Genomic DNA, 19,203 nt, shown 5'->3' with positions numbered 1-19,203 from the left:
TTCTCGAAGGTGTGTGAAGTCTGCCAATCCGCACATGGCCAGCGTGGTAGACTATGGCCAAAACCCTTCTCACTCTGAGAGGAGACCCGTGCTCTGTAGTGAGCCGGTGATGGGTTGATCAAGTACCTCAAAAGGAAAAAAGGAACCCTTATAAGTAGGCTCACTTTGTTGTCTGTCGGTCTGTCAAGAAACCTACAGGGTACTTTCCCGTTGACCTAGAATCATGAAATTTGCAGGTAGATGGGTAGCAGCATAGCAGACGTAAGGGGAAAAATCCTAAAACCGTGAATTTGTGGTTACATCACAAAAATAAATAAATGTGATCATGAACAAATAAATAAAAAATCCCTAGGACCGAAATGGCCTAAATGCGAAAGTGTGTTTGTTTGTTGGTTTGTCCTTCAATCACGCCACAATGGAGCTACGAATCGATGTGATTTTTTGCATGGAATCAGCTAAAGATATGTAAGTAGAGAGTGCCATAGGGCTCCTTTTTATCCTGGAAAATCGAAAAGTTCAAAGGATTTTTAAAAACCTAAATCCACACGCAGCTAGTACCTATTTAGGTAAATAAGTAAACACATTTGAAAATATCTGAGATATAAGTATAATTTATCATAGATACATACTTAGTATTTATTTATTTTTAAATAATCGGTAAGTATAAAGTATTTTAAACAAATAAATCATTTGATTTCATAAAGGAATATTTACATGTAGAAAATACTTAACACTAAAAATTTTATATTTACAAAAAATTAATTTATCATTGTACATAAAAATTAATAAAAAACATTATTTACCCTAATCTATACATAAATATAATAAGGAAAAACTACTGGAAGGATCGGGCTGAAATTTGGCATGCAGATAACTAAATAGTCTCTGGGATTAACCGAGGACGGACGGACGGACATGGCGAAACTATAAAGGTTCCTAGTTTACTACGGAACCCTAAAAAGTACCTACATTGTGTTATCCTGTACGGATGGCACAGAATCCTTCATGTGCGAGTGCACTTGACCGATTTTTCTCATTAGAATTCCCAACGAGTCACTCTGGTGTGACTTGGGAAGTCCCCGCAACGAGTCACTCTCGTGTGACTTGGGAAGTCCCCAACGAGTCACTCTGGTGTGACTTAGGAAGTCCCCAATGAGTCACTCTGGTGTGACTTGGGAAGTCCCCAACGAGTCACTCTGGTGTGACTTGGGAAGTCCACAACGAGTCTCTTTGGTGTGACTTGGGAAGTCCACAACGAGTCACTCTGGTGTGACTTGGGAAGTCCACAACGAGTCTCTTTGGTGTGACTTGGGAAGTCCCCAACGAGTCAGGCTCTTTTTTTTTTTCTTTTTTTTTTAAAGAATATTAGCCATGTGTCCCTTGACTAACATTCCCCTTTCCTCTCCAATTAAGCGTCAGGCTTGTTGCTAGGAGTAGGTACGACAATAGTGCAACGGGCGGGGTTTGGGGGGGGCGACCTTTCGGTTTTCAGTCCACTCCTATACCCGTTTTTTTTTTTTTTTTTTTTTTTTTTTTTTTTTAATAGATATAGCGAGCAAACGAGCAGGCGGGTCACCTGATGTTAAGTGATTACCGCCGCCCATGAACATTTGCAGCACCAGAGGAGCCGCCGATGCGTTGCCGGCCTTTTAGGAATTTGTTGGTCCGCCCCTTGAATAACCCCATGTTATAATCTAGTGGGAACACCGCCGATGGGAGTTGGTTCCACAGTTTGCACGTGCGTGGAAAGAAGGATCCGTTAAGAGCTATTGAGGCTCAATGTGACGTGAGTCGTGACTCTTTAGGAGCCCACTGGTACAATCTAATGGTCGTCATCGTTAGTGACGGGTGGAGGAGCTACGTTGACCCCACCGCCTTCGGGACCCCCTGAACCCTCTGGCCCATCGCCTTCGTTCTCTGACCCCATACCGCCCAGTCCCATTAGAGCCTGCAATAGAAACATATAGAATGAACAAAAGTTGGCTGGTGGAAAAGGTGACTGACTTAGGGCCGGTTGTTTCAACAAACTTTGACGGACACGTAACCTTTAAATATGGCGCTAACGAACGTAAGAAAAGAAAAAGCGTTGATTCAGCATCTACATATTACCGCTAACGTTCGTTAAAAAGTTACGTTTACGTTAACCAGTGCTGGCGCCATTGGTGATCGTCAAATCAGTTCGTAACTTCATACTTCTTACAAACGGAATATTTTATTTACAAATTATAATGGAATCAATTTAATTCAAAGCTTTTAATGGTAGTTTTTTTGAAGATGAAAGAGAATTTGTAAGAAAGAAAAAATGTGTTTAAAATGCGAAGTAGCAATATTAATAACTATGTATATAATTTAATATACTTAAAATGAAATTTAAAAAAGGATACGGAGAAGTAAGTTAATTTTTAGGGTTAGTTTCGCAACCAAAATAACAATGACGAACAGATTTTTGTACAATGAAGCAACACACTTAAATTAACAGATGTTAAAGTTCGTCTACGTCTGTTAAATTTTAACGAACGTATCTTACGAAGACCAATGGTTTGAAACAACCGGCCCTGAGTGACTGACTGTAAAAATAAATTAAAATCTGTTTCAGAATATACAAGTAAAGCCCTTTCATATGATAGATACCCCAAGTTTCTTGACAGACACAACAAAATGATCCTATAAGGGTTCTGTTTTTCCTTTTGAGGTACGGAACCCTAAAAAAGAACATGAAAGGCCTGCTGTACCTGGCAGCAGGAGCAGCACAGGCAGGTCAAGCAGGCCATGCAGGTGGCGCAGCACGCCGCCTCCGAAGCGCGCTGCATCATGGATGGTTGACCTGGAAAATACCACTTCCATACAAACTTTTTTTTTAATCCCCTTAGAAGTTGAAGCCGCAGCGCATCGCACCACAGCGCGGCGCAAATTATAAAATTCTAATTTTCCCTTGTCAGGAATCGAACCCAGGACCTCGCACTGATAAGACCACAGCACACCACTACGACAGTATCTTCTAAATATATAAAAGGAAAAGGTGACTGACTGACTGACTGACTGACTGACTGATCTATCAACGCAACTACTGGACGGATTGAGCTGAAATTTGGAATGCAGATAGCTATTATGACGTAGGCGTCCGCTAAGAAAGGATTTTTGAAAATTCAACTCCTAAGGGGGTGAAATAGGGGTTTGAAATTTATGTAGTCCACGCGGACGAAGTCGCGAGCATAAGCTAGTTGGTATATAATAATAATAACATTGTAAATTGAAAAATTAAAAAGAGCAACCGCCGAGTTTCTTGCTGGTTCTTCTCGGTAGGAACGTCATTCCGAACCAGTGGTAAATTAAAACTACCTGACTATTCATAAGCACTTGTAAAAAGTTTACATGAATAAAAAAACATTCTAATCTATTCTATTCTATTCTATTGAACCCTAAAAAACACAAATTACCTGGATAACCTCCTGGGTAACCTTGGGGAGGGTAGCCTTGAGGGTACCCCTGCTGGGGGTACCCCTGTGGAGGATACCCCGTCTGGGGGTACCCCTGTGGAGGATACCCTTGTCCAGGAGGCTGCAGAAAAAGTTTTTTTTTTAAATTAATTAACTGCGCTTGGTTTCAATCAAAATCTTATCAAGTGAAAAAAACCGGCCAAGTGCGAGTCAGGCTCGCGCAATGAGGGTTCCGTACTACAGTCGTATTTTTTCGACATTTTGCACGATAATTCAAAAACTATGATGCATAAAAATAAATAAAAATCTGTTTTAGAATGTACAGATGAAGACCTTTCATATGATACCCCACTTGATATAGTCACTCACTTCGAAAGTTGAAAATACTAATTATTAGTTCATGACCACAATTTAATTTTTTTTTGTGTGATCTAACCCTAAATTCACGGTTTTCAGATTTTTCCCCAAATGTCAGCTATAAGATGTACCTACCTGCCAAATTTCATGATTCTAGGTCAACGGGAAGTACCCTGTAGGTTTCTTGACAGACAGACGGACAGACAGACAGACAGACAGACAGACAGACAACTAAGTGATCCTATAAGGGTTCCGTTTTTCCTTTTGAGGTACGGAACCCTAAAAACCGACCAAGTGCGAGTCAGGCTCGCGCACCAAGGGTTCCGTACTATAGTCGTAATTTTTCGACATTCTGCACGATAATTCAAAAACTATGATGCACAAAAATAAATAAAATGGTGATAATGATTCGACCACAAATTCACGGTTTTCAAATTTTTCCCCTAATGTCTGCTATAAGACCTACCTATCTGCCAAATTTCATGATTCTAGGTCAACGGGAAGTACCCTGTAGGTTTCTTGACAGGCAGACAACGGAGTGATCCTATAAGGGTTCCGTTTTTCCTTTTGAGGTACGGAACCCTAAAAATGTAACCCTACCATACCCGATATAAATGAGGATACAGGTACGGATAATATCCGTACATTGTCAGCTATCTCCGCCACCGCTCCAAATGTTTCGTAAGTCCGTTTAGTCGCACGGTAGCGCGCTCCGGTCAGTGGTCACCCATACCGCGCACTTTGGCTGCGCTCAACGCGCTGCTGAAGGAGTCCCCTCGCTGTGACATATTTGCTGACAAATGGGCTGACCTCATGGGTCAGATTTTGCACTTTTGTGAAAATTTATAATTTTGCTTTTTAAAATTTATAATTTTAACAATTTTTGTATGTATGTTTATGTTAGTTTGTACTCGTAGTTTAATTAGTGTAATTGGCTTTATGGCCGTTCTAATTAAATAATAAATAAATAAATAATAATAATAATAATTGTACCAACCTGTCCGTATGGCGCTGGGGAAACATTCACCCCCTGCATTTGTCTCCCATATTGATCAGGCCCCTGCCCGGATGGATAGGGGCCTTGCTGATAGCCCGGCCCTGGACCACCTGGCCCTTGTCCTCCTCCGAAGCCCCCAAATGGGCCACCATGTCCGAAATGACCACCATGTCCTCCAAATGGCCCACCCTGTCCAAAAGGACCACCTTGTCTTCCAAAAGGGTTGCTTTGGCCTCCAAGCTGTAAAAATATTATTGTTTTTAGACCTCAACCAAAAAAACAGCCCCTTTTAGGGTTCCGTACTATTAGGGATACGTACGTAGGGATTACTTATTTGTCCATTCCTCTGTCTGTCCGAAGTATTCATTTTTACTCGACTACGGCAAAGCCAAATTTATTATTTTGGCAGTCTATGTATGTACTTATGTTTTTAGGTTTCCGTACCTCAAAAGGAGAAACAAAACCCTTATAGGATCACTTTGTTGTCTGTCTGTCTGTCAAGAAACCTACCGGGTACTTCCCGTTGACCTAGAATCATGAAATTTGGCAGGAAGGTGGATCTTATAGCTGGCATTAGGGGAAAAATCTAAAAACCGTGAACTTAGGGTTAGATCACACAAAAAAAATTAAATTGTGGTCATGAACTAATAATTAGTATTTTCAACTTTCGAAGCGAGTGACTATATCAAGTGGGGTATCATATGAAAGGTCTTCATCTGTACATTCTGAAACAGATTTTTATTTATTTTTATGCATCATAGTTTTTGAATTATCGTGCAAAATGTCGAAAAAATACGACTGTTGTTGTTGAACCCTCGTTGTGCGAGCCTGACTCGCACTCGGCCGGTTTTTTAAGTTAGCCCTTGACTGCGATCTCATCTGGTGGTAAGTGAAGTGATGATGCACTCTAAGATGGAAGCGGGCTAACTTGGAAAGGGCTTGGCAGCCATCGGTTTCTACACGGTATCTTACCCGATCGCTAATGGCGGCACGACTATCGGTAGCGTAGCAATTAGCCACGGCCGAAGCCTCCCGCTAGACAAAGTGTACTACGTTTGAATTATGTAAACGTACATTTAAATTACAATTTACCTGATTACCCATTCCTATGAAATTATTACGTAAAAATTATGAAATTAATCGTATTTAAAGTTATTAGGTACGTTTATGAAATTGTAAATTAAATCCTAAGTAAAACAATAATTATAATAGTAGAATAATTTAAGTAGTATTATAATATTATGACGATTTACATAGTTTCAATTATTGTTTACAGAAAACCATACAAAATATAAATAATAGTAAAATTGAAAACTTCATTGAAAGACAGTTTACATCAAAGTATGATAATTATGTGTTCTGTTTAGAAATTAAAACTTCTAGAAGAACCTGTTTTTTTTGTTCTTCTTCTGGCTTTACACAGATTAGCCAACTGTCAGGTTTGTTATTAATTAAACTTTAAAGTTAGTGAAGGGAAAAGGGCGGAAAACTTCGCACGAAAACCTCACGCCCTTTCCAGAAGAACCTTTCTATTGTTTGAAAGAACGTTTATGGCCCACTGACCTATACTACCTAATATAAGTAGGTCCGCTGGACCTGCCAATCTGTTTTTAAAGCAACATCATTTTCAAACAATCATCATCATCGTCATGATTAAACCATACTGGCCCACTACAGAGCACGGCTCTCTCAGAGTTCGATCATAATCCACCACGCCGGCCATGCGCGGATTGGTAGACTTCACACACCTTTGAGAACTCTGAGGCATGCAGGTTTCAAAAAAAAATCTCAGCAAAAATCCTCGGAACGATTCCTGAAGGCCAGGCACTTATTCATGTTATTCTATAATTTTTATTTTTAGAATTTCTATATAGGATTCTGCCTTATTCATAATATTATTGTATAATTTTCCACCCCGTGTATTTTCAAACCCTAAAAGAGCGAAACACTTTTTTATACAAGTCCCGCAAAAAGCTAATGCGCGTGGCCGCCATTTTAGTGACGTCAGCACTAGACTGAAGTTTCAAACTTATGGTAGGTACGTATATTTTTATTTCGGCATTGTTCTGAGATTTCGGCTGACGTCAAAATGACGTCATTTCGATGTTATTGAGACATGGTTCCAGCGCAATAGCAATATTTGCGGGACTTATAAGTACTTAATGGAGAAAGAAACTCAGCAAAAATCCTCCGAACGATTCCTCAAGGTGACAACAATTCCGCGCTGAGTCATTTCATGTTATTGTATAATTTTCCACCCCGTGTACTCCGTGCTTCGATTTGATCATTATGAGATTTAAGGTCACGTTTCATTGGAGCGTTCTTTTAAAGTGAAAACTTATTTTTTTAGGGTTCCGTACCTCAAAAGGAAAAACGGAACCCTTATAAGATCACTTTGTTGTCTCAAGAAACCTACAGGGTACTTCCCGTTGACCTAGAATCATGAAATTTTGCAGGTAGGTAGATCTTATAGCTGACATTTGGGGAAAAATCTGAAAGCCGTGAATTTAGGGTTAGACCACACAAAAAAAATTTAATTGTGGTCATGAACTAATAATTAGTATTTTCAACTTTCGAAGTGAGTGACTATATCATATGAAAGGTCTTCACCAGTACATTCTAAAACAGATTTTTATTTATTTTTATGCATCATAGTTTTTGTACCGATGGGATGGATGGATGGAAAATGGTTAATACACATTTTACGTATTTTGGAAGACCCTCTATTTAATAATCACTGGGAAATAATTTATTTCCGATGGAGTCAAATACCCAATTACTTGCACACGACAAACGCAAACCTCTAAGACTAAATAAACGCCCTAGTATAACCGTACCTTACTCATCGTAGCTAAATATAACAAGGTCAGTGTGACTCGGTCAGTCAGTTTGTCTATTACCATCACAGCTAGCATACCGAAGATTAATAGAATATTATACTAGTCTACCTAATAGAATAATAGTTTATTGAATTGATATTGTGTTAAGGTTTTGTTTTTATAAAAGGTTTTATTGATAAATCATGGCAAACGTACCTTTAGTTGTGTTGAACAATGGTAGGAGTTGTCCAGTTCTTGGATTGGGAACTTGGAAGGTAAGTAAATAAACGCACTAGTAAAACCGTATCTTATCCATCGATATGAATGACAAGATATGGTCAGAGCCATCTTTATCCTATTGGAGGCCCTGGGCACATTATTTTCTTTTTATTTTATTTGTTTTTTGCAATCAACAGCGATATATACAATATAATTTTACATAATAACAGACTGAAAATAAGGCCAAATAGGATTACAATTTTTTACAGATTACTTAAATAGATATTAAATATAAATTTATAACAGTAGGTACGTTTGATAATTTAAACAAGCTTTACAATAATATAATAATATGAAAATATAAAAGTCAATTAACTAGTAAAAATACCTAGTAGGTGATTCACAACATATGTATGTGTGTGTGTATGTGTGAGTGTATGTGTGTCTGTGTGTGTGTGGGTGTGTGTTTGTGTGTGGGAGAGAGAGTATGCGTGAGTGCGTGCTTGTGGGTTATGATATTATGCGGATTTATGTACTATTATAGATACTAGTATAATTATTATCAGTTACATATTATTATTTTTCCGATGCAGTTTAATTATTTCCTTTTTTAATTGCATTTTGGACAGGTGAAAAAGGTCGAAGTCTGAGTAAATTTTATTATAGGTTCGCGCCAGGCGTAAAATTATGGAATTAAAATTAAAATTAATGAATAATGGGGCCCCTATGATCCTGACAGAGTAGGTAGGTACTATTTTCTTAGAATAGTGTGGAATGGGAATAGGCAAAGAAAGTAGATAAGTCACGTTCTAGATTTTCGGTAATAAAATATCAGTCGGTTGGTTATAGTTTGGTGATCTGGCAGGGACTAGTGGGCCCCTATCGATCGTGGGCCCGGGGCACGTGCTCATAGTGCCCATTGGGAAAGAGGGCCCTGGATATGGTCAAGCGAACAAAATTTTTCACGGTTTAGAAACCAAATAAATCAGCGCCACCTCTTAGATACTAATGAACGACCCGTTTGAAATCCAGACGTCACTGAGCTTGCATCGGTGCTAAATAAACATTTTAGGACCAATGAATCGGTGCCATTTTGCTTGTTCAATGGCCCTGTCCTTACGAAGTAGTATATAAGTCAATGATCGTAGCTAAATATAACAAGGTCAGTGAGATTTGGTCAGAGGGATGTCGGAAGTGCAAAAAATATCGATAATTTAAAAATATAGATATCGATAATAAAATTTTCTCAAAAAAATATCGATATATCAGTACAATTTCTAATTTTTAAGTAGAAAGTCGTAGGTCATAGATAATAATAATTTTAAAGACATGATTTCTCAGATGATTTCGATAGTTTTCTTTTTACGACTCTAGTAGGTTCTAGCATTTTTCAACCTAATCCGATCGACCATCGATATTTTGAATGAAAAATAGTAAAAGTAAAATGTAGGTAAAAACCTAAGCCATTTTGTTTTTGAAAAACTATCGATTTTTATACCTTTTCGATAGTTGGAATTTTATATCGATGCATCGACATATCGAAAAATTAAATATCGCTCAAAAATATCGATATATCGATGTATCGATATTTTTTCGACAAGCCTAGGCCAGAGTCTATAATCGAATACTAGTCTGAGGGGGCCACGATAGTTGCATAATCTGTACATATCTGTGATACTCAGTGATACTCATGTGATACTCATGTGATACTCATGTGATACTAGCACAGATTAATAGGGATATGGGGACGCTATTATAGTCTACCTTATAGATAATAGTTTATTGCGTTAGTTTTTTTTTTTTTTTTTTTTTTAATTTGATTAATAGTGTAGTGTGTTAAGGTTTTGCTTTTATAAAAGGTCTAATTGATAAATCATGGCAAACGTACCTTTAGTTGTGTTTAACAATGGCAGGAGTTGCCCCTTTATTGGATTGGGCACTTGGCAGGTAAGAAAATCATCATCATCATCAACCCATCACCGGCTCACTACAGAGCACGGCGGGGTGATTACGTATCTCGCGACAGGCTTGCGACACGCGTAAATCTCGCTATCATTGCTGTCAAACGTCCGGCTAGAGAGAGACAACAATAGCCAAAAATCAAAATAAGAAGAAGAGAGACAGTAAATGAACTGTCGGATTGCTATTGTCGCGTGGCTGTCGCTACTGCAACGTTTTACGTAATCACCCCGCTGGTCTCGTCTCAGAGTGAGAAGGGTTTTGGTACCACGCTGGCAGTGGCGTGCACAGGGTTTGAAGCCAGGGTATGCAATAGTTAAGTAGGAACTTGTTTACTGGCAGGTCATAATGAAAAATATGCATTGAGCTATTACAACTGGGGTAAGCAGTGCATTTATGCCTCTATGACCTGCACGCCACTGCACGCTGGCCATGTGCGGATTGGTAGACTTCACACACCTTTGAGAACATTATGGAGAACTCTCAGGCATGCAGGTTTCCTCATGATATTTCCTTCACCGTTAAAGCAAGTGATATTTAATTAATTAAAACGCACATAACTCCGAAAAGTTAGAGGTGCGTGCCCGGGATCGAGCCCCTAACCCCAGATAAGAAAAACCGAAGGAAAGGAAGGAAAGAAAAACAAAAGTGCGAACCAGACTTGCGCACCGAGGGTTCCGTACTCAGGTATTTTTTTCGACATTTTGTACGATTAATCAAAAATTTTATATGCATAAAAATCCGAAAACCGTGAATCAGTGGTTATATCACAAAATGTGTTCATGAACAAAAAAAACCGGCCAAGTGCGAGTCAGGCTCGCGCACCGAGGGTTCCGTATTACAGTCGTAATTTTTTCGACATTTTGCACGATAAATCAAAAAACTATGATTCATAAAAATAAATAAAAATCTGTTTTAGAATGCACTTGAGTGAAGACCTTTCATATGATACCCCACTTGATACTATAGTTTCTTACTTCGAAAATTTAAAAAAGAATTATTGGTTCATGACCACAATTTTTTTTTTTTTAAATGTCTGCTATAAGACCTACCTACCTGCCAAATTTCATGATTCTAGGTCAACGGGAAGTACCTTAGACAGACAGGCAGACGGACAACCCTCCACCTCCCATGGCCTCGACCTCTCGGTTATATGGGCCGAATCGCGGGAGGGCGCCCGTTCGGTACTTGCTCTTGGCATTTTCCCGGGGCGCCTTCTTCACTCCCTACAAATTATTTTGTCTCTTCCTTGTCCCTTATGCTCACTCTCCCCCCTTGGGGGCTAGACGTCACTAATACAGCTGTGATCTCCGCTGCTGCTCCTCCGTGGTGCCGACCAGGCAGACAAAAAAGTGATCCTATAAGGGTTCCGTTTTTCCTTTTGAGGTATAGAGCCCTAAAAATCCCTGTTTTTTTCAGTCCAAGCCAGGGGAAGTGGCTCAGGCAGTGAAAGACGCGATCGACTTCGGCTACCGCCACATCGACTGCGCGCACATCTACGGCAACGAGAAAGAGGTTGGGGAGGCGTTGAAAACCAAGCTCCTTGAAGGAGTTATAAAGAGGTAAGGTTTATCTAAATACTAGCTTTTAAACTTTTAACTTTTGACGACCTCCCTGGCGCAGTGGTGAGCGCTGTGGTCTTAATAGTGGGAGGTCCCGGGTTCGATTTCTGGCAGGGGTTTGGAATTTTATAATTTCTAAATTTCTGGTCTGGTCTGGTGGGAGGCTTCGGCCGTGGCTGGTTACCACCCTACCGGCAGAGCCGTGCCGCCAAGCGATTTAGCGTTCCGGTACGATGCCGTGTAGAAACCAAAGGGGTATGGGTTTAATAAAAACTGCCATACCCCTTCCAGGTTAGCCCGCTATCATCTTAGACTGCATCATCACTTACCACCAGGTGAGATTGCAGTCAAGGGCTAACTTGTATCGGAATAAAAATAAATAAATAAAAATAGCTGATGCCCGCGACTTCGTCCGCGTGGATTTAGGTTTTTAAAAATCCCGTGGGAACTTATTAGTTTTCCGGATTGAAAAGTAGCCTATGTCCTTCCCCGGGATATAAGCTAACTCTGTACCAAATTTCATCAAAATCGGTTGAACGGTTGGGCCGTGAAAAGCTAGCAGACAGACAGACAGACACACTTTCGCATTTATAATATTAGTATGGATATAAAAGGAAAAGGTGACTGACTGACTGGCTGACTGATCTATCAACGCACAGCTCAAACTACTGGACGGATCGGGCTGAAATTTGGCATGCAGATAGCTATTATGACGTAGGCATCCGCTAAGAAAGGATTTATCAAAATTCAGCCTCTAAAGGAGTAAAATAGGGGTTTGAAATATAAGACAGACAGACGGACGGATGAACCGACGAGCAGCAGAGGTTTATAGGGTCCCATTCGCATCCTTTTTATACGGAACCCTAAAAATGGTCAAAGATAACATCAACATGATCAACCCATCACCAGCTCACTACGGAACACGGGACTCCTCTCAGAATGAGAAGAGCAAAGTCAGTCAGTCAGTCAGGACTTTGAATTTCATATAATAGAAGATGTTAGAGTAGATTGGCTGTTTCTATCTACTTCCTAATATTATTAGATAAAAACGATAAATATCCTGAAGGTCATCGAGATTGTTATTCATCTGGTGAACTGTTACTTATGTTTTGATAACGTGATAACATCTTGTCGTATAATCACGCGACAGGTAGAAATGGCAATCGGTGGGGGGTGGGGGGGTTTCGTAGAGGGGGGGGGGGCACACTCGCACCGATGTCACATACTTTTATTTTATTTATTAGGAACACACACAATACATTAATTTAACACAAACTAAGACACTTATAAACAAACACAGGCTGATAAATGTATCTATAAAATGTGTACACAGCATTTGCAAAATATCTAGACAAATAAAAAGAACTTAACTAACTACTTAACTAAACAAATAACTAAGTTACTTAGGAGATGAACCCACCGTAAAATGATAAGAGCTTTTTTTTGAATGCAGTAGCTGAGTCATGAAATATATCGATGCCAGGTATCTTTTTTGATATTTCGTTAAATTTTGCACATATACGCATAATTGGGACTTGATTTCCTAGATGAGATTTGGTGAAAGGTATATGGAAGATTTTTGGGGATATAAAACTACGGGAGTGTCTATGTGGAACAGATAAGGATATTCGATTGAGAAGGTTACTACATTTAACTTTATTTCGTAATATTTTATGTAGAAAGCATACAATTATACATAATTCCGAAAAGTCGGCGTTTCAAACCTCACCCGTTGCACTATTGTCGTACCTACTCCTAGCACAAGCTTGACGCATAGTTGGAGGGGAAAGAGTAATGTTACTTAATCATGATTAGCATGGCTAACAAAAAATACAACATTTTTAGGGTTTCGTACCTCAAAAGGAAAAATGGAACCCTTATAGGATCACTTTGTTGTCTGTCTGTTTGTCTGTCTGTCAAGAAACCTACAGGGTACTTCCCGTTGACCTAGAATCATGAAATTTGGCAGGTAGGTAGATCTTATAGCTGACATTTGGGGAAAAATCTGAAAACCGTGAATTTAGGGTTAGATCACACAAAAAAAAATTAAATTGTGGTCATGAACTAATAATTAGTATTTTCAATTTTCTAAGTAAGATTACTATATCAAGTGCGGTATCATATGAAAGGTCTTCACCTATGCGTTCTAAAACAGATTTATTTTTATTTTTATGTATCATAGTTTTTGAATTATCCTGCGAAATGTCGAAAAAATACGACTGTAGTACGGAACCCTCATTGCGAGAGCCTGACTCGCACTTGGGTTTTTTCTCCTGGCAAAAGTTATAGTGAAAGGGATGTTTGTTTGCAGAGAAGACATCTTCATCACATCGAAGCTGTGGTGTACCTTCCATCGACCAGACCTGGTTGAAGAAGCCCTGAAGACAACTCTTCAGAACCTTGGCTTGGAGTACCTGGATCTCTACCTTATCCACTGGCCCCAGGCTTACCAGGTACCTTGTGCATCATCACAACCCCTCGCCGGTCCACTACTGAGAACGGGTCTCCTTTCTACCTCTAAACTTCTTTAAAACAAGAGTAAATAGGCAAGTTCTAGGTAAACGCGTTCCTATAGGTCACATAATCACTTTCCTTCAGGTGTGACTGTGGTCATTTAATTACTTACCTATACATTTATCACTCATATTTTAATGTAACATACCACCATTAATTTGATGTTTTTTATTTGTCGATATTTCAACCAAATTGCTCGGGTCGTGGTCAATTGCCAGCCTTTTATTTTTTGAATTAAATTTAATTTAATTTAATTTAAAGTAGATGGTGCACCGACTTCATCCGCTTGGATTTAGGTTTTGAAAAATCCCGTGGGAACTCTATGATTTTCCGGGATAAAAAATAGTCTATGTCTTTCCCCGGGATGCAAGCTATCTCTGTACCAAATTTCATCAAAATCGGTTGAACGGTTAGGCCGTGAAAGGCAAGACAGACAGACAGACACACTTTCGCATTTATAATATTAGTATGGATTATCAGAAGCTATTACAGCTCTTATTTTCTCTTTCTCACCAAACTCTTATTTCCTCTTACTCTACCCTCAGGAAGGCGGAGAACTGTTCCCAGTAGATGACGCTGGTAAAGCTATTCCCTCACCAGTGGACTTCCTGGATACGTGGAAGGCCCTGGAGGCCCAGGTAGACCTGGGGCTGGTGAAGAGCATCGGCATATCCAACTTTAACAGGAAGCAGGTGGACAGGGTCATGGAGGCAGCCAGGATCAAGCCAACGGTCAACCAGGTATATGTTTTTAAATACATATCAAAAATTGCGTAACCGGCAGGAATCGAACCTGCATCTTCTGGGTTCGCGCCCGATGCCTTGACCACTCGGCCACGGTTTCGCTTACCGCCAGTGACGAAACTTGTGATACGAGTGTACCATTCCTTGAGTGGAGACCGCGTTTAAGCAAGCGTAGTGTGGGACGCCCTCCAGCACGATGGACCGACGATATAAAGAGGCTGGCGGGAAGTGGCCGGATGAGGAAGGCTGAGGACCGGGTGTGGTGGCCCTCTTTAGGGAAGGCCTATGTCCAACTGTGGACATCCACAGGCTGATGATGGTGATGATGTACCAGTACTAAAGCGACTATTTAATGCCATCTAGTAGCGACACTTTGCAGTTATCGAAACTACTTTCAAAGGCCATGGGCCTTACACACTTACATATTACAATGCAGCTCTTTGAACGAGAAATGACATTATTTTCTTTTTTAATATATTTTTATGATAGTGTTTTTACCTACACTTAAGGAAATTACCAAATAATTCCCTTGAAGTCAAAAAGTTTATGCTCTTAGAGCTTGTGTCCTTTTCGGGTTGGAAGAAAAAGAAATGCATGGCTCCATTGAATAGTGGGGTACTCTTTCCTCCCCCCGCTTGCACTATCAAGAGCAAGCGAAGCGAGCTCAGGACTTAGTGCACTCCGACTCGGATCGGTTAGGTTAGAACCCCCGACCTCGAAGGCGAACGTCTTAACCACTAGGCTATCACAGCTTCTTAATTCTTCTTATTTCTAGATCGAAGTCCACCCCTACTTGAACCAGGAGAAGTTGATCGAGCACTGCAGGTCGCTCGGCATCGCCATCACCGCGTACTCCCCGCTGGGCTCCCCGGACAGGCCCTGGGCCAAGCCGGAGGACCCACAGCTGCTCGAGGATACCAGGCTCAAGTCCATCGCTGACCGGTACAGCAAGAGCGTAGCACAGGTCCTCATCAGGTCAGTAAAGTTAACAGAATTTACTTATGATACCAGGTCATGTCAGTGAACACTTAACCAACCTAAAGATCCAACAAACAACCATACGCAAGGACTTTGGCTAGAATGTGTATTTTAGCCAATAGTGTATGAGTGTCTGAAGATCCAACAATCAACCACTACAGAGCACGACTCTCCTCTCAGAGTGAGGAGGGGTTTTGGCCATAGTCTACCATGCTGGCTATGTACGGATTGGTAGACAGGTATATAGGTATTTTAAAGAATTTCCACTCTTAGCGGCCGACGGCGAAGGCGCGGTCGTCCGTCAAAGGGTGAGATCTATAGAGCGCACTCTGACTTAGCTTAGACTTAAGACAGAGTTAAAACGAGACAGAGCTATATCTCCCGAATAAATCTGTCCCGTTTTAACTCAATCTTAAGTCTGAGCTAAGTCAAAGTGCGCTTTATAGATCTCAGCCTAAGAGTCTACCGACGCTACATCTTATGGCTTGGTATCATCAGTCCACCTAGAGATAAGAAGGTCTACATCCACCCTCACACCCATACAGCCCCCACGCATACCCGGTGCGGGTAAGCGTAGGAGGGGCATCCCCCGCCTCATACCCCGATTGCCATCTCAACATGTCTCAACATGGGCTCTACACGATTCATCGTTCTTTCGAAGGTATAAGTTTGTTATGTCTGCTAAAGAGGAGCCTATGAGATGCAAGCCTAGGGCGTTCTCGACATTTAATCCGCTTCTGATAAAACATAGCTGATCTAAATTGAAATCGTTTTTAATTTTCCCTTTGTTATCGACAGGTAAAAGTGTTTAGATAACAGATTCATTAAAAAACTTCATATCGTGTCTATCGTCACTTTATTATGTTCTCAAGTATATGTACCTACTTCAGATAACTTTACAACATAAATCACCCATAGAGTTGTAAAACTTTATTATGTACTAGCTGATGCCCGCGACTTCGTCGGCGTGGAATTAGGTTTTTAAATCATCTGGGAACTCTTTGATTTTCCGGGATAAAAAGCCTATTCCGGGTAGCCTATGTCACTCTCCAGGTTTTTATCTATACCCATGCAAAATATCACGTCAATCCGTTGCACCGTTGCGACGTGTTTTTTTTTTTTTTTTAAAGAATATTAGCCAGGTTAAATGACTAATATTCCCCTTTCCTCTCCAACTAAGCGTCAAGCTTGTGCTAGGAGTAGGTACGACAATAGTGCAACGGGCGAGGTTTGAACCGTCGACCTTTCGGTTTTCAGTCCACTCCTTTACCCGTTGAGCTATTGAGGCTCTATATATGATTGAAGGACAAACCAACGATCAAACACACTTTCGCATTTATAATAAGAGTACTGATACCTATACCTCCTATCTCATCATGATCAACCCATCACCGGCTCACTACAGAGCACGGGTCTCCTCTCAGAGTGAGAAGGGTTTGGCCATAGTCTACCACGTTGTCCATGTGCGGATTGGTAGTCATTCACCTTTGAGAACATTATGGAGAATTCTCAGGCTTGCAGGTTTCCTCACGATGTTTTCCGTTACCGTTAAAGCAAGAGATATTTAATTACTTAAAACGCACGTAACTCCGAAAAGTTAGAGGAGCGTGCCCGGGATCGAACCCCCGACCTCCGATTAAAAGGCGGACGTCCTAACCACTAGGCTATCACAGCCTATGCGTACTATTATAAGTACTATAGTTTCATTAAAACTATACAGATAGTTTTTTAAATACATAATATAAAAATTGCAGAACCGGCAGGATTCGAACCTGCGTCTCCTGGGATCGCGCCCCACGCTCTGATCGCTAAAACACGGTTCGCTTGCTACCAGTGACGAAATTTGTGATATAAATCCCGCAAATTGCTAATGCGCGTGGCCGCCGTTATAGTGACGGCGAGCTGATGGCATATTTTATTTCGGCTGACTTTAAAATGACGTCATTTCGACGTTAATGAGACATGGTTCCAGCGCAATAGCAATTTGATTGATTGATTGATTTGAATATATGCCTCATTTTACCTCCTAACCATTTGCATTATTTTGTAGTTTTAGTGATTTAGTATTTTTCAAACCCGCTATGTATAGCGTGCAAAACTTGGGTCAATGCCCCGCCTACGACGCGGAATTGACTCCGAGTGGCCTACTTACGCAACGATCGTTGACCTCTAGCGTCAATCAGATGTTTTATTTGCAATATATCGTAAACTTTTACAAAATATAAATTATTTCGCTCAACGGTTGAGCCTTGCCGTTCAGCGAGGTAATATATAGCGCCAGTGTTTTGGGCACACTGCCCATAAATGACCATTTGGACGGCGTATATTTTTTGTAAATATAATTTTTTTTTTTTAGTGATAAGTTTTTCTGTATGTATATACTCTATATATTTGTTTTTTTTTTTTGTTGTATTGACCATTTAAATAAATTTTAAACGTATCGCAAAAATATAGGATTTTTTTATTATTTTTTCGCGTTTTTTTTTTGTGGTAGGTATCATAATATCAGTAATCATCAGTACTATCACCTGTCTTCGTTTTTGCCAGCGTTCTGGTTACACCCTGTACATAGATGATGGTTCTGGTTTGTCGTACAGGTACGCCATAGATCGCGGTCTGATCGTGATCCCCAAGTCGGTGACGCGGAGCAGGATCCAGCAGAACTTCGACGTGTTCGACTTCCAGCTGTCTCCTGAGGATGTCGAGCTGGTGGCCAGCTTGGAGTGCAATGGACGACTGTGTACCATGGGGGAGTGAGTAGCTTTTTTTTAGGGTTCCGTAGTAAACAAGGAACCCTTATAGTTTCGCCATGTCCGTCCGTCCGTCCGTCCGTCCTCGGTTAATCTCAGAGACTATTAGTGCTAGAAATCTGTAATTTGGCATTGGTATAAATATTAATCACGCCGACAAAGTGGTGAAATAAAATTGTGATATTTTTTTTAGGGTAGCTTCCCTACATGTAAAGTGGGGATGACTTTTTTTTCTCGTCTACCCCATAGTGTGGGGTATCGTTGAATAGGTCTTTTAAAAATACTGTGGGTGTGGGAACATCATTTTTCGATTTCTAGATCCGTTTGTAAAATATGATGTTTTAAAGTGCTAATTTTTTCTGTTCCGTGTTTTTATTAGAGTCAAGTGTCCCCCGCCCCCCCCCCCCCCCCCCTACCAGCCAAATGGTAGTATATAGGCACGTGAAGAAAATTCACAGTAGTACCTATATATAATCAATTTTAAAGGAAAACTATCATGGCATGGTTCACAGGTTAAGGAGTTTCGAGGTTAATTGTGACTACGGAACCCTACACTGCGCGTGGCCCGCCACGCACTTGGCCGGTTTTTAATGATGATGATGATGATGATAACAGTCCAAATAATTTTGTTTTTTGTTTCAGCGTCCACCACCCCGACTATCCGTTCCATGATGAATATTAAATAAATAAATCACGCAAAATTTCAGCTGTTTCATTTTGCGTAAAGGATCAGCCTGGCTGTTCAGCGCGCTTTGGTCCTCATTTGAATACCCATAGCTCAACTAATTTTATGAGTGTTTTACCTACACTTCAAGGAAACTAAATAATTTTAAGGGTTGTGTACCTCAAAAAAAAAGAACCCTTTAAG

The 19,203-nt window shown here is 40.3% G+C and overlaps 2 protein-coding genes across 3 annotated transcripts; one reads left to right on the top strand and one right to left on the bottom strand.

The window, feature by feature from the left end:
- Positions 1-591: 591 nt before the first annotated feature.
- LOC117994050 (uncharacterized) lies at positions 592-5,895 on the bottom strand. The gene is made up of 6 exons (XM_069507355.1): positions 5,884-5,895; positions 4,792-5,031; positions 3,438-3,558; positions 2,733-2,824; positions 1,764-1,948; positions 592-1,510 (listed from the first exon to the last, which is right to left on the bottom strand). The coding sequence occupies exons 1-5, from the start codon at positions 5,893-5,895 to the stop codon at positions 1,823-1,825; spliced, it is 591 nt and encodes a 196-aa protein (XP_069363456.1). The 3' UTR covers positions 592-1,510; positions 1,764-1,822.
- A 1,785-nt stretch (positions 5,896-7,680) lies between these two features.
- Positions 7,681-19,036, top strand: LOC117994364 (aldo-keto reductase family 1 member B1-like). 2 transcript variants are annotated; one of them, XM_034982282.2, is made up of 7 exons: positions 7,681-7,885; positions 11,208-11,350; positions 13,662-13,803; positions 14,410-14,604; positions 15,383-15,582; positions 18,183-18,338; positions 18,978-19,036. In XM_034982282.2, exons 1-7 carry the CDS (start codon positions 7,814-7,816, stop codon positions 19,015-19,017), a joined length of 948 nt encoding a protein of 315 aa, XP_034838173.1. In that variant the 5' UTR covers positions 7,681-7,813; the 3' UTR covers positions 19,018-19,036. The 2 variants fall into 2 exon arrangements, with proteins under 2 accessions (XP_034838173.1, XP_034838174.1); XM_034982283.2 differs by lacking the exon at positions 7,681-7,885 and adding an exon at positions 9,659-9,776.
- Positions 19,037-19,203: the final 167 nt, after the last annotated feature.

The sequence above is a fragment of the Maniola hyperantus genome, chromosome 26 (assembly GCF_902806685.2).
Source record: "Maniola hyperantus chromosome 26, iAphHyp1.2, whole genome shotgun sequence".
Lineage (NCBI taxonomy): Eukaryota > Metazoa > Arthropoda > Insecta > Lepidoptera > Nymphalidae > Maniola > Maniola hyperantus.
This window is presented reverse-complemented; position numbering and strand designations above follow the sequence as displayed.